General features: G+C 41.7%; 1 protein-coding gene across 2 annotated transcripts in view; it reads left to right on the top strand.

Annotated features, from left to right (window-relative positions):
* NIBAN1 (niban apoptosis regulator 1) overlaps positions 1-15,466 on the top strand; it is a 156,607-nt gene that overhangs the window by 118,633 nt on the left and 22,508 nt on the right. For both annotated transcript variants that reach the window (XM_040446584.1, XM_040446583.1), the window contains exons 6-7: positions 8,202-8,317; positions 15,261-15,365. In XM_040446584.1, the coding sequence (XP_040302518.1) occupies positions 8,202-8,317; positions 15,261-15,365 (221 nt within the window). The remainder of the gene's footprint in view (positions 1-8,201; positions 8,318-15,260; positions 15,366-15,466) is intronic.

Genomic DNA, 15,466 nt, shown 5'->3' with positions numbered 1-15,466 from the left:
AAGGAAGGAAGGAAGGAAGGAAGGAAGGAAGGAAGGAAGGAAGGAAGGACGGAAGGAAGGAAGGAAGGGAGGAAGGAAGGGAGGGAGGAAGGAAGGAATCTTGGTTTAGACAGAACTTTAAAAGGAGATTTAATCTTGCCCTCCCTCTAGTATTTAAATTCCTTCCCTCCCTCCATCCCTCCCTCCATTCCTCCCTCCCTTCCTTCCCTCTCTCCCTCTATCTCCCTCGCTCTCTCCCTCCCCCTTTCCCCCTTTCCCCACTCCATCTCTCTTTTTCTCTCTCTTTCTTTCTTATGTGCCAGGCACTGGGCTACGGATTGAGGATACAGTGGTGAATGCAAACTACAGAGAAAGTTCCTGTCCTCTTGGAACTTACAGGCTAGGGGAAGGCATATTTCAAATGATTACACTAATAACTATGAAATTATAATTATTGTAAGTGCTATGGTGAGGAGGCACATGATGTTCTGAGAGTGTATAAGACAGGGGTTTGAGCATGTCTCCATACCTTCTACAAGGCAGCTCAGCCCAGATGGAGCACTTCCTCTTGAGGGAGAATTCTGACACCCAGTTGGAGCCTGCCTCACTCTAAGATACATATAAGTGTTAGAAATCTGTTCCCTATTTCAGTGAAAATATGCCACACTGTACTTTGGACCATGCAGACCTGACTGTGTATCTGAATCTACATGGAACAAGTCCAGTGTTCTTTTACGTTGCAGATCTTCACGTAGATGAAGATCTCTTTCCTCGAGGTTTTTTCTTTTCAAGGCTGTGAGACTCCTCATTTATTTGGTCTCCTTCAGAAGCACTCCACTTTTTAAAAAGATGTTTGTAAAATATTCTGCTTCTCAGCATCAACTAGAAGTGTGTAATGGTAATTTCTTAGGAGCGTATCTCAGATTCCATCTATGACTGTCCTTGTCCTGATTATGCTCCACAGTCCCATGGCCCAACCTCACCTGCCCTGTGTACAACTGCATCACATCACTAACTTGCACGGGGCTCGCAGTTAAGTGAAACCCTGGGCTTATCTAGCTTGCCTTTTTTAAGTAATTGAAAATGTTTTAAGGGCAGTGCCCTCAAGATTTTCCTCTAGGATGTCAGCCCTTTAACCAGCAGCCGTCACTGAGGTTGTTTAGTCGATTATGTGTAGTGGCATTATCAACCAATCTAAATATCTTCAGTGTGTCAATCAAAAGCATATAAAGCTTTAAGAATTGCCTTGCTAGAATCTAGATGCAGGATGTCTCCAACAGCCTTCTAATCTGCCAATCTAGTATGTCGGTGTGAAGGAAATGGGCTAGTCTGTCTTCACTTGTTCTAGTAATCACCACTTCCTTTTCTCTGTTGACAAACAGTCTTTTAATATTTATTGACATATCAAGAATTCATGAGATGCACTGCTTTTAATCAAATGAGGCATGCAGCCTTTTCCTATGTGATTCAAAACTTCTATCAAAACATCTTCACTGGAACACCTTTCTGCCATCTGTTTGAGAAGCCATTTATATCCTCAGAGTGAGTTCTGTATCTTTGTATTTTCACCTAGAGCAACACCATTATAACTCATCTTCAGGTGCCTGGATCTCCGTGAAGCACACATTTTTTTCTTGACCTATTCCTCTTCTCTTCTTGGCAGGTCTGTATCCACTAACGCAAATAAGATTTGGTCAGCAGATATATGTTTTAGTCTAGTAGTTTACGAAATATAATTCAGGGATTTCTAAGTAATCTTGGGGCTAGTGCTCATGAGTTATCATTTATAATATGGCAATAAATATTTGCTTAGGTCATGAATAAATTTTTAAAATAAAAACTTTTATGACCATTTCGTTAGGATGGACCCCATTCATTTTTAATTCCACCGTAGTATTTTCTTTTGTTCTGTTTTTAAGAATGTCACATTCTGTCTGGCCTTCAGTCTGCTCACTTGTTAAACGAGTGGTTGAACTAGATGATCCTATGGTATATTCAAACTCTAGAATTAAATGGTTCTAAACCTTGATAAGCAAAGGAAATTTAACGCAATTTAAAAGTTAAACCACAATACACACACATATACATGCATGTGCAAACATACACACATGTACATGTGCACACATATCAAACTGGTGAGACCGCATCAATGTCAATTTCCTGGTGGTGATATTGTGCTATGGTTTTGCAAGATATTCCTGTTAGGAGAAATGGGGTGAAGGGTATATTGGATATCTCTGTATTATTTCTTTTAAGAACACATGAATCTACAATTACCTCAAAATAAAAAGTTTAAAAAAATTAAACCATAGACTGTATAACAGGACTTTGGAAGTAAGAGTAGGCCTTTCTTGACCACATATTAGCTTAAACAAATTATTCAACCTTCCTGAAGTCAGTTTCTTTCTCAGCCTTTAAGTGGGAATATTAAGCGGCACCTGGGTGGCTCAGTCTGTTAAGCATCCAACTTCGGCTCAGGTCACGATCTCATGGTTCCTGGGTCTGAGCCCCACATTGGGCTCTCTGCTGTCAGCACAGAGCCTGCTTGGGATCGTCTGTCTCCCTCTCTCTCTGCCCCTCCCCAACTTGCACTCCCTCTCTCTCAAAAATAAACATTTAAAAAATTAAAAACTGGGACTATTAATCCTTACCTAATGGGATGGCTGGAAGGATTATATGAGATGGTGTGTATAAACATTGGCTTATACTTCTATTGTTAGTATTCAATAAATGTTGGTTACTTGCCACTGTACTTCTTCTCCTTTGTTCTAGAGAAGAAACTAGGGCAAACGGACTTGCTGCAGCTCTCCCAGAAAAGACGACATACGACCTGAAGCTAAAGACAATTTCGAAGTATACATTAGTGACATGAACCCCATAGCAGTGTAGTGAGTAATGCAGTTACATAACTTTTACAGATCACCAGGCAGATCAGCTAACATGGCTTGGCGCAGTGAACCGATAAAATAAAATAACAACGCAGCTTCCAAACCCAGCCTGAGTCAGGGAGTCCCGACACAGCAGCCAGAGTCAAAATCCAGAATGACTGCCTAGGCCTTAGAGTTTTGGTGTTTCAGTTGACTCAGACATGCTGTAAATCTGTGTAAGGGGTGGGGGGGGGGGAAACAAAAGCTGGCCCCCTGAATAACTCTTCCCCAAGGGGCATAGAGAAGCTTTCTTTTCCTTGCAGAATCCTTAATCATGTCTCCCAAATAGGAGTTTTCCATGCAACTGCACAGATGCGAAAAAGGGAGAGACTAAGGAGAATAGACATGTCTTGGTCCTGAGGATGTGATAGTTGAATGGATGGCCAAGATGTCTCTCCCACATATCTTCTGAAATGTTTAGAATTTCCCAGGGATCTGTCCTTGTCCCTGATCTGATGAATGTTGTTATCAGTCAGTTGGATAAAACACAGAAAGTAAGCCCACCAAAATAGTTGAATGTTACAGAGGTGGAAGGGAGTTTGGGAACAATTATAATTTTTAAATGATTTTGGCAGGCTGTGGGGCACTGAGTTGATCACAGTAAGTTGTAATTTATTAGGGGCAGTGTTAAAACCTGTACTTCAAAACCAAAAGCAGAAGTACGGGTTAGGAAAGGATTAAATTGACAGGGGTTTTATACAAAAAAAAGCTGTAGGATCTTATGGGACTATAAGAAAGGTATGAGTCAATGGTGTGATGTATTTGTATTTTAGAAAGGAAGTTAGGGACCAAAAAAAAAAAGGAACGTAATCTTTCTACTTTACATAACTTACACAAGTTGAAAAATACTCAGTGGGTTGTATTCAGTGTGGGCCAAATTTAAGAAAGATATTGACTAAATGGAATTGGTTACTAAGGGAAGGAAAGAAAAGGTAGGGCTGAATTTAAAGGATCCCCAAACTATATTGTTTAAAGAACGGTTGAGGGAAAATAAGGATATTCAGCTATTCTTTTAGAGTTGCCCTACAGAAGAGGACAAGTAAACTTGTCTATTTTGCTCTGAAAATCAGAAATGGGATTAATGAGAGTTCATGGAAACAGATTTTGGCTCAATACAAGGAAAATTTTTCAAATAATTAGAGCAGTTCCATGACTATTTCACTAAATTGTGAGTTTCCTGTCACTGGAAATGTTCAAGCCGAGGCCAGATGAGTGTCTGGGATTCTGAGGGCTTCTAGCATTGAATGAGAGCTTAGGGTAGGTGACCTTTAAGACCACTTTCAGCTCTCTTAGTCTGTGATTTAAGTAAGCATGAATGCCAAGGCCGCTTATGACATGCCAGAGCTACTTTTTCAACTCTTGGCTCTGATTCTGACCAGCTGTGTGACCTTCGGCTAAGAAATTAACCATTTTTTGTTCCAATTTCCTCAGCCATAAAATGAGGGATCTGGATTTAATGATATCTAAGTTCTCCGCAACTTCATAATTACAGCATGTTGGAAAAGTAGAGTTGGAGCTGATACCTGCCATTTTTCTAAGTCAGCTTACACAGGGAAGACTTAACAAGCAAAGGCCATTGTTGATTCTGGGGACCATTGGACTAAACTCTCAGTTGCTTGTTGGCAGGAGAGTGGACGATTGTGATCCTGGGATTTGTTCTCACGAGATCTGTGGCAGGAAGTTGATCAAATAACTGATAATCCGGTTTCTCTCAAACACCTGTACATTCTGGCTGAGTTCAGCGATGCCTTTGCAAAGAACTTAGAAGAAATGAAGGTCACATTACTATTGCAATACAGTTCTGTCTCTTACAAAGCACACCTTTGTTCTTCATTTCCTTAATGATCTGGCAGTTGCTGTTGAGCTTGGCTTTCAATAATAAGAACCAATATCCATAAAACAACTTGCTATGTGGCAGATACTGTCCTAAAAGTTTTGTATAAATTAATTTACCTAATCAGTTTATAACCTGAAAATCTAATGATGAATCAGTAGGTTAGATCCTTTTTTCCCCTATGGTCAAGGAGTAGTTAAAATGCAGTTTAAATCTATCCTAATGGTAGAGAGTCCAGAATTCAGATCCCTGCCCTCATTCTTTCAGGCTTCATTGCTGGTGTTCAATTACTATAATTTCCTGTGTGGTTCATTTGATTACTAACCCTTTTCTTCTCTGCCTGTATGAAGGTGCTTCATCCACCACTACTATATTCCAGCTCCCCGTTTTCCTCTTGGACTTCTCTCTGACTCCCACATCATTGTCTCCACATTCCATTTCTTCAGTTACTTTTTCCAGAAGTTTTTGAAAACACAACTATAGTGGGAATGCTATAGTTTGCTTTGATAGAGTAATAGAAGGTAGGAGTAGGATTTCAAATACCTCCTTTGGTTGCTGAGGTTAGTGGGGGAAGAAATAAGTAAATTTATGCTTTTGGTAAAGACATGAATTTAAAACCTTATTCTGAGGTTCACAGGTCTGGCAGTACTCACTCCATCCAAGCACCACATTTTCTTCCATGTCTTTGTTTCCTGAGGTTGGAAATGAAAACAGCTGTTAAAAATAAGAGCTCATGAGTCAATCTTGAATCTCAGTGTAGCAATTACAGTTTCCATCTCTGTTGGTAAAGTCCCTCCCAGTGTACTGAGCTCCATATCACAGCCCCCTTGTTGTCAATTTTATACCGAGACTTTAATTTGTGTTTTCCAAGCCTCAAAGATTAAACACTAAATCATTTGCCAAACCAGAAAAAATAACAAGGAAGAAATACATCAATTTAAAAACTTGATTCTCAGACATGCTCTTTTTCTGATTTAGAGCTCGAGCAGAACTCTATGTCAATATTAGAAATGTCAGTTACTGTCCCACATTTTTGAAGGTGGAACTTCTGGGCTTTGTGGTATCCTCACTGTGGAGAATTTTGCTTGAACTCTTTTTCATTTAAAAAAAATTTTTTTTAAGTGTTTATTATTTTTTTTTTTTAATTTTTTTTTTCAACGTTTATTTATTTCTGGGACAGAGAGAGACAGAGCATGAACGGGGGAGGGGCAGAGAGAGAGGGAGACACAGAATCGGAAACAGGCTCCAGGCTCCGAGCCATCAGCCCAGAGCCTGACGCGGGGCTCGAACTCACGGACCGCGAGATCGTGACCTGGCTGAAGTCGGACGCTTAACCGACTGCACCACCCAGGCACCCCTTAAGTGTTTATTTTTAAGAGAGAGAGAGGTAGGTGGTGGTGGGAGAGGTGGAATGGGGATGGGGGGAGGGACAGCGAAAGAAGGGAGGGACAGTAGATCCAAAGTGGGCTCCACGCTGACAGTGGGGCTCAGACTCAGGAACCATGAGATCATGACCTTAGCCGAAGTTGCACACTTAACTGACTGAGCCACCCAGGCACCGCTGCTTGAAAATCTTATCAAGGCTAGCCTTGAATTGTATTTTCCCTTTTCCAAGTTCCTGAGGCTTATGACCTCGTAAATAAATCTCAATGTAGTCATCTACAGCCTGTTAATTGATTGTCACCTTCTGGAGCACATTGATCCTTTTTTAGTTCAGCCTCATCCCACTTAGCAACCATTCATTCCTTGACTGAGTAATCCCATTGTCTGAAGCCCCGAATGTCCCCAGTGAATCAGCTGCCTTGAACTGACCAATCTGATTTGCCCTATAAAGGCAGATCATATGCTGTTAGCAAGAGAGCTTCATGTTCTAGAGGAGAGGCTGGAGGCAAGAGACTTGGCCCTTTCAGTCACTTCATTTTGCCTTATTTCCCCTAAGATGTGATTTATTTACTGTTCTATTCTTTATTATTAGATTATTTATAAAATTTATTCCCCTGCAAAGATTTTTATAATTCTGTTATCATTGTATCCACTAACAGATATTTTGTGCATTGAAAATTGCCTCAGTCGTTTGGGCTGCTATAACAAAAATACTGTAAGTCCAAGATCAAAGCACCCGCAGATCCAGTGTTTGGAGAGAGAGCCAAAAGCGGGGGAAGAGCTCTCTTCTTATAAAGGCACTAATCCCATCATGATAAGGGCAGTAATCCCAACATACCTTTGTGACCTGATTACCTCACAAAGGCTCTAGCTGCAAATATCATACTGGGGATTAGGGTTTCAACATATGACTTCTGGGGGACACAAACCATTCAGTCCCTCGCAGAATTTTTGCATTCGTGGTGTGATTTGTGGAATTCTGGGAAGGCTGTTGAGCCCCTGCTTCCTCAACTACACTTAAAATCCTGCATTAAACATTACCTCTCAGATATAACACCTTTTAAAATCTAATCTGTTTGGAAGGGCAAAACCATAAAACTAATATGTGAAGTAGTATAGCATAGTGCTGGCATAGCATAGTGTATTCTGACTGGGATCAGAATACCTGAGTTCACCCGCTTGCTAGCTGTATGACCTTAAGCAATTAATTAATCTTTCTGGGCTTTTGGAGCCTGGGCTTTTGGAGCATCTGTATAGTCGACATGATAATAGCACTCACCTCACAGGTTTTTTGGGTTTTGGTTTTTAAATTTTTTTTAGTCTTTATTTATTTTTGAGAGAGAGAGAGAGCACAAGCAGGGGAGGGGCAGAGAGGGAGACACAGAATCTAATGCAGACTCCAGGCTCTGAGCTGTCAGCACAGAGCCCGATGCGGGGCTCGAACTCATGGACCGCGAGATCATGACCTGAGCCGAAGTCGGATGCTCAACCGACTGAGCCACCCAGGCGCCCTGTTACCTCACAGGTTTTTGTAAGGTTTCAGTGAAATGTGTAACATGTTTAGAAGAATAGTATCTTGCTATATAAAGTGTTAGAAACTGTCATCCTTTATTTGCATAAATCAGCATATTTGACAACAACTTGATAATAAGTCACAAAGAAATCGGAGTTTTGTTCAGGGAACTGGGAGCGGATACCGTGGATACCAGAGGCCCTGGTAAAGAATGGTCTGCCTTAGTGAGGTGCTACGGTTGGAGGCATAGAGCCACTAGGTGCCTAGGTGCCCAAGGGAAACATTTATAAGAGAGAAACAAATGGGGCTAGATCTGCTTCTAGTCCTAACCAGTATGCCCAGTAACTGATGGAATTAATCAGCTGCTATGGTGGTGAGCAAGCAAGGGGACACACATCTGCAGATGAACTTTGAATTCAGGATCTGCTTCATTTTTCTGTGTCTCGTAATTCTATCCCTCGTAATATTCAGGTAACATTAGGTCTCTGAACCATGACATTCGAAGAACCATGGTAAACTGTGGAAGTATTTTTCTTTGCTAAGTGCCCTTGCCTCTTTCTTTTAGATTACATGAAGCAGACGACGTTTGAAGCCCAAGCCTTTCTAGAAGCTGTGCAGTTCTTCCGGCAGGAGAAGGGACACTATGGCTCGTGGGAAATGATCACTGGGGATGAAGTCCAGGTAACATGGGCTCAGAATTTGGGGTTCTCTTCTCTGTCTATGTGTAGGAGGTCAGGGTCAGGATAAATAACCACACACAAAAAAGTGGAAGATGTGGTTCCGAAGGCCGTTTCTCTCATTGTCTAGATGCATTTGATCCACAGAGTATTGGGCACTGTCTGCAAACACCTCCAGACCAGGAGCAAAACAGGACAGTATAAAAACAGGGCAACCGCAACGAGGAGCTTCCATTATTTTCTAAAAAAAATTTGTTTTAATGTTTATTTATTTTTGACACAGAGACAGAGCATGAGTGGGGGAGGGGCAGAGAGAGAGGGAGACACAGAATCCGAAGCAGGCTCCAGGCTCCGAGCTGTCAGCACAGAGCCCGATGAGGGGCTCGAACCCATAGACCGCGAGATCATGACCTGAGCTGAAGTCGGACGCTCAACCGACTGAGCTACCCAGGCGCCCCTCCATTATTTTCTATTATTTTCTTTACAAAGCATTATTCTTTTAAATGACCTCATGCTTCCAGACCACAATCCAACACGAGCAGTGTGGCATAGTTCAAAGTGTGTGATGGGGGCTTAGGTCAACCTACTTGGATTAAATCTTGCCAACTTATTTAACCTCTTTTAGTCTCAAGTTACTCCTCTGAAAAAAGAGAGTAATGATAATGTTTGCCCTGCAGGGTACTGAGCATTAAGTGAGACGTTGTTGGAAAACTATTTGGCACACGCACTTGTCTTTATTTACTGAATGATTTATAAATGAAGTCAAAGAAATACATTTTAAAAGCATTAAGACAGTTTTCTGTGCGTTTTACTTACCTCTTCTAGTTTTCTATCCTCTATAGTCTGATATAATTTTCCTATGACCTTGGTTAAATGCCAGTCATGGGCTAAGCATGTCCATTGGCTTGGTACCAGGGACGTTGTTACAAATCTCCAAGGAAACTGTGTCCATGAGGACACCAATCACACAGCTGATTGAGCCAGGAAGAGGAGAGTGGGAACGGCGTTATTTAATTAGGGGCACACAGGGTCCAACAATGCTGTTCTTTAATTTCCCCTCATTTCCCTGAGTGCCTCTTTTGGGGGCCAGTGAAATTTGTTATTAGGAGACCGGATGAGGCCTTGCCTTCGTATGGTCATTAAACATCTGAAGCCGAAAACATTTGATCGTGATGATGGGGCTGTTCTTTATTGTTTAACCATATGACTTCTTTCCCACCCACCCCTGCTTTGGTGGATTCTAAACTCATTTATTTCTTAGCTTGAGACTTATTCCAGAACTTTGGCTAACTCTTGGTTTCTGATGTTTGGGGGAAGTATATCCATTCGTCAATCTGATAGGACTAAGGACTAACCGTACTTATACCATAAAGAAAAATGAAAGCAAAAGGGGAGGCTGAAGCACTTGACGCTGATTGGCCTGCCAAATAAACCAACATATTTAGTAGATATACCAGTATTTTTTTTTTCAACGTTTATTTATTTTTGGGACAGAGAGAGACAGAGCATGAACGGGGGAGGGGCAGAGAGAGAGGGAGACACAGAATCGGAAACAGGCTCCAGGCTCTGAGCCATCAGCCCAGAGCCTGACGCGGGGCTCGAACTCCCGGACCGCGAGATCGTGACCTGGCTGAAGTCGGACGCTTAACCGACTGCGCCACCCAGGCGCCCCCGATATACCAGTATTAAAATGCCTTTGTGTAATACTTTTTAATGTTCAAATCCTAATTCTGTGTGTTCATTTTATCGATCTCATGAGGTTATTAGGATTTCCAATTTTGTAAATGAGAAAACCAAGGGAGGTATATAGCAGTGAAGTGACTTGTCCAGTTTTATTCATTAAATAGCTATTGAGCCCCTCTATGCCAGGCACCATGCTGGGGCTGGTGATCCAGAGATGGACACGACAGGATGGTCCCTGCCCTGTGCAGCTGATACTTTCATGCTCCCATGCTAAGTGGACAGATGGCAAAGGAAATGATGGCTTCCGATTCTGGTCCAGTGAAAGATCAGCACCAACCATGGGGCTATACCAAGTTCAACATTTACTTAACTCCTCAAGTTTAGCTATGCTATTTGCTTAATCTTTTCATTTAGAATCTCATGTCAGCTCACTTCTTTCTCGATGCCATTGAAAACAGGTACTTAATGAAACCTTTCTTTGGATTGAGTTGACTTTCTGTTTTTTTGCTTTGGGTTGATTTGTGCTAAGCGCTAGAAGGTGCAAGAGAAGCAAATGACTCATCCCTTGCCCTTGTGGTGAGGCAAGACATACCTAGAAACATCCCGAGAACGAGGCAGCCTTAGAAGTGTATGTGGGTAGACATGTGGGTCTGTACATATATGGACATCATAAAGCATTGGCAGCCAGCAGTGATAGGAAGGTGCTAATTTTGCAGTATAAAAAATACCCTAAGTAGGAAAGCAGAACAACACAAAACAAAAACAGAGACGAGATCAGTAAAAGCTGGAGTTATCAAGTGACCCAATAAGAAATTTTGCTCCCCCAGGAATCTGAATATCTATGGTGAAGTTAGACAATGTGAGCGCCGGAAAGGCATTTCAAGGATTGTTTGTCCAAAACCCTCCAGTTGAAAGAATGTTCAGAGAGGTTGGCTGAAGTCACAGTGCCAGTCTGTGACAGAAAACCCATTTCGAGCCACATCAGGCTCTCCTTCAAGAAGCTGGAGAAAGGAAATGAATTCCAAAACCTTCCTGTGTGGGGCCTAGCGGGGGTCCGCCTCTCTGTAACCTCACATATGAAGCCAAAGCAGCATCTGTCCTCAGACTCACAGGAAAAAGAGGTCAGGGGCCCAGAGAAGCTATGTAGTTAAAGAAAATGGCATGACATAACTGAGTTTGAGAATATGACATCTTCTGTTTAAATTTTTTTAATGTTTATTTATTTTTGAAAGAGAGAGCAGGGGAGAGGCAGAGAGAGGAGAGGGAAACATGGAATCTGAAGCAGGCTCCGGGCTCTGAGCTGTCAGCACAGAGCCCCACACGGGGCTCAAAGCCATGAACTACAAGATCATGACCTGAGCCGAAGTAGGATGCTTAACCAACTGAGCTTCCCAGGCGCCCCTGGCATCTTCTGTTTATTTTATTATTATTTTTTTAAATATGTCAAATTGGCTTCCATACTGACATCTTCTGTTTAAAGCACTGGGTTTATTTGCATTTTTTTCCTGTCTGCTAAGCACTTACTTGATCATCATTTTGTCGTCACCCCCCTCTAACCTCATGGCCTGGTATTCAGATGTTCAGCATTATTACATTATTATCTTCATAGTAATGACTCACACAGCAAGTCTGGTGGGCCCTCATGGCAGTGGTGATTTTTTAGGCAACTGCCGAGGCAAAGCAAATATCTTAGGATAACTTGCCTACAGACTATTAAGGTGAAAATATTTATATACTAGTAAAACCGTCAATATATATCCTACTTGTCTTTAAAAAATGTATCAAATGAAGTCCTGAAGGAAAGCATTTTGCAAGATGTAAAGCATTTATAGTGATTTGGTATATTTATTATTTATTGTAGCAATATATTTATTTAATAAATCTATCTTTATTATTTTGTAATTATTATTGTAAATTTAAATTTGCCTTTAAATGAACCAGATGAGCTGAGAAAATAGTTCATAGTTCCCACAGAACAGGTGGTTTCAAGACAAGAAAACTGTCCACGTTTTAGGCCTTCTCCATACATTTCAGGGTTGTCTTTTGTCTAATGACCTCAAACGTGCCCCTTTTAATGGATTCTTTCACCCATGGCCTCTCAGCAACACAAAAGGCACAAGGCCGACAGCCTGGTCAGACCATCAGGCCAGTCTCAGGAAGGAGGGCAGTTTCTCTGGATCTCACACCTTCCCCACATCTGGAAGGTAACACATGGTGTGGTTGATTTTGAACAACCTAATGGCATGTTTGATTTCTTATATGTGTGATGGAATTTTAAAATCTGTATATCCTAGAAGTTAAATTTACACACACACACACACACACACACACACACACACACACACCATTTTTTTTTTAAGCAAAAGTGATATTTTTAGGGCCCTTATGGTGAGACCCAGTGGATCCTGTTCTGAAGAGAGAGGTTGAGGAACCCCTTCATTAGCACAGTTTATTTATTAAAGTAGCTACTTTCCCTAGAACAGCCCCAGAACTTTGGACCCTGCTCATGGAGAGCTGACCCAGGTAGGGAATCTCAGAGAAGGCCCTGGGAAGCTGAGAGGCAGCACAAGGATGGAGGGTGGGGCTGAAGGTTAGGGGAAGAGGGGGACTCGGTGTTGGGATGGACACAGTTGGGCCCCAGCACTCTGAGTCTCTGCCTTGCCCTGTGACTTGTCAAGCCCCCCACCCCTGCAAACCACTCCTATTCTCCTCCTTCCCCACCCCCCCCAGACATATTTCCTTTTCAATTCCCTAAACTATAAAATAGAACTGAATGTCTTGGAATATTATATGGGAAAGACTAAAAGAAAACTATAAACCTACCCAAATAGATGATTTTTTTTCCCTTTGGCCTTTGTAACATTTTGATCTTTTCAAACCCCTCTCATGCTTATGTTCAGACTCAAACCAGTCTTTGCAGAAGGGTGAAGCAGGCAATTATTATGACCCTGAATGTAACACTTTCAACTAAGATAATATTTCCCATTGTTTTTAAGTTCTGGCTTTGGTCTCTTTATTTTCTTAGCTCCTTCTCCCTATGCTACATTTTCATCACTCTTGGGAAGATGTGTTCCAACTAAGGACTTACTCCATTGTGCAGGATGGGGGGGGGGGAGGGTCAATGGATTATTAACTACCTACTTGAATCTAATTGTTGGATCTCCTTAACTCCATGGAACTTGCACACGTCAAGTTCCTTGTAAATTCCTCAAAAATTCTAGTTCACCTCGTTGACTGCTCCCAAAGAATGACTAAGAAAGAAAAACATCTCCACCGATGAATCACAAGAACTAGCAGAAATCCTGTCTCCATTATAATCTTTGTCATACCATGAATTTCAATATTTCAGGTGACAGGAGGCCCACTCCCTGCACTGACCTGAGCAGACTTCTCTCCTAGGAACCCACAGGCACAGGGGGACTGGACGGCTCATCCACCTCCCACCCTGGGAGTGTTCCTGTTCAGCTCAGCTAATGTGTTACACCCTGCTGTAACAGAGCCCTTGATGGAAGGCAAAATCTAGTGAGCTCATAAGTATTTCCACTAGCACGAGGCTGACCAATGACCTCAGAAAAAATTGTCCATAATTCCCAAAGCCTAATTTGAATTTTTATGAGAAGGAGGTCAATTATTTTGCATGAACATTATTTTAAATTCATAGAACAGATGTCAAATGATTCTCTACTTTTCTACCATTCTCAAAATTACTTTTTCCCTTGTAAATCTTTTTTATAGCCTGATATTGAAAACTAAGCTGTGAGCCCCAAAAGATTCATAGTGAAACTGAATCTGAACAAATCTGCTCCATGCAGGGGAAGGTGGGTAGTTAAAGAAGGTAGTTAAAGAAGGAGCATTGTAATACATTGACACAGAGAACACTGCTCAGATTCAAAAAATTTTTTTCATTGGGCCAAGCAACACTTTAGGAGTGACTTGGAAACAATTTTAACATTCTGAAAACTTCAGATCCCCTTCCCCATATTCTGTTCATCCCACAAGCATCCAGTTGCCCCAACTGTGTGTTACCCCCATCTTTTTCTAAACTTTATAGAGGATGGAGGTGGGGTTCAGAGAACAGCAGGGACAAAGAACAGGAAGACACACAGATTCCAAGGGAGCTTGAGGAGAATGATGGTCTCAGGGGACACAAGCCAGGACTCAAGCCACCAAAACAAAGCCTGACCCCTTTCACAATGTTGCTAAGGGTGCCCTTATCAATAGTGAAAGTTTTGCCTTTTATCCTAAATGCACTAGATTCTTTTGGTTTAAATCTGAGAAGTTTGAATCTGAGGAATTTGTCCTTCCCGATGAGGAGCCGTCAGCAGACATTACTGTTCCTTGCAGATGTTTAAGAACATTTATCCTCGAAGATTGTCTTAGTTGAGATTTCTGTAGCCTCAAAACCAGAGTTAAACTATCAGCCTAGCTGAGTTTATTTTTTTTATTTAATTTTATTTTTTTAATTTACATCCAAGTTAGTTAACATATAGTGCAACAATGATTTCAGGAGTAGATTCCTTAATGCCTCTTACCCATTTAGCCCATCCCCCCCCCAGTAACCCTTTGCTCTCCATATTTAAGAGTCTTTTTTTTTTTATTTTTTTTAATGTTTATTTATTTTTGAGAGACAGAGAGACAGAGCACGAGTGGGGGAGGAGCAGAAGGAGAGGGAGACACAGAATCGGAAGCAGGCTTCAGGCTCTGAGCTGTCAGCACAGAGCCTGACGCAGGGCTCGAACTCACGAACTGCGAGATCATGACCTGAGCCGAAGCCAGATTCTCAATCGACTGAGCCACCCAGGGGCCCCAATATTTAAGAGTCTCTTATGTTTTGTCCCCCTCCCTGTTTTTATATTATTTTTTTCTTTCCTTCCCTTGTGTTCATCTGTTCTGTGTCTTAAAATCTTCATATGAGTGAAGTCATATGATATTTGTCTTTCTCTGACTGACTAATTTCGCTTATTAATACCCTCTGGTTCCATACACATAGTTGCAAATGGCAAGATTTCATTCTTTTTGATTGCCCAGTAATACTCCATTGTGTATATATATATATACCACATCTTCTTTATCCATTCATCCATCGATGGACACTTGGGCTCTTTCCATACTTTGGCTATTGTTGATAGTCTACCTGAGTTTATATAGCCCAGGACAATCTTACGTTGGATAGGGACGACCAATGATGACAACTTCGGTTGGCCTGATGCTCAGATTCAGCAATCACCAACTAACAGACTCCGCGGCTGTCTTCCTCTCCACAGATCCTAAGTAACCTGGTGATGGAGGAGCTCCTGCCAACCCTTCAGACAGACCTTTTGCCCAAAATGAAGGGGAAGAAGAATGACAGAAAGAGGGCCTGGCTTGGTGTAAGTGATCATTTTGCTATGCGACTGTGCTACTCGAATTCCCTTCTTTTGGGGGGGGCAGGGTTGTTTTTTTTTAAATCATTTCTTTGCTGTGTAGAGAA

This window comes from Herpailurus yagouaroundi, unplaced genomic scaffold, assembly GCF_014898765.1.
Source record: "Herpailurus yagouaroundi ecotype Mexico unplaced genomic scaffold, PumYag 195, whole genome shotgun sequence".
NCBI lineage: Eukaryota > Metazoa > Chordata > Mammalia > Carnivora > Felidae > Herpailurus > Herpailurus yagouaroundi.
The sequence above is the reverse complement of the archived record's forward strand: the minus strand, read 5'-3'. Positions and strand labels throughout refer to the sequence as shown.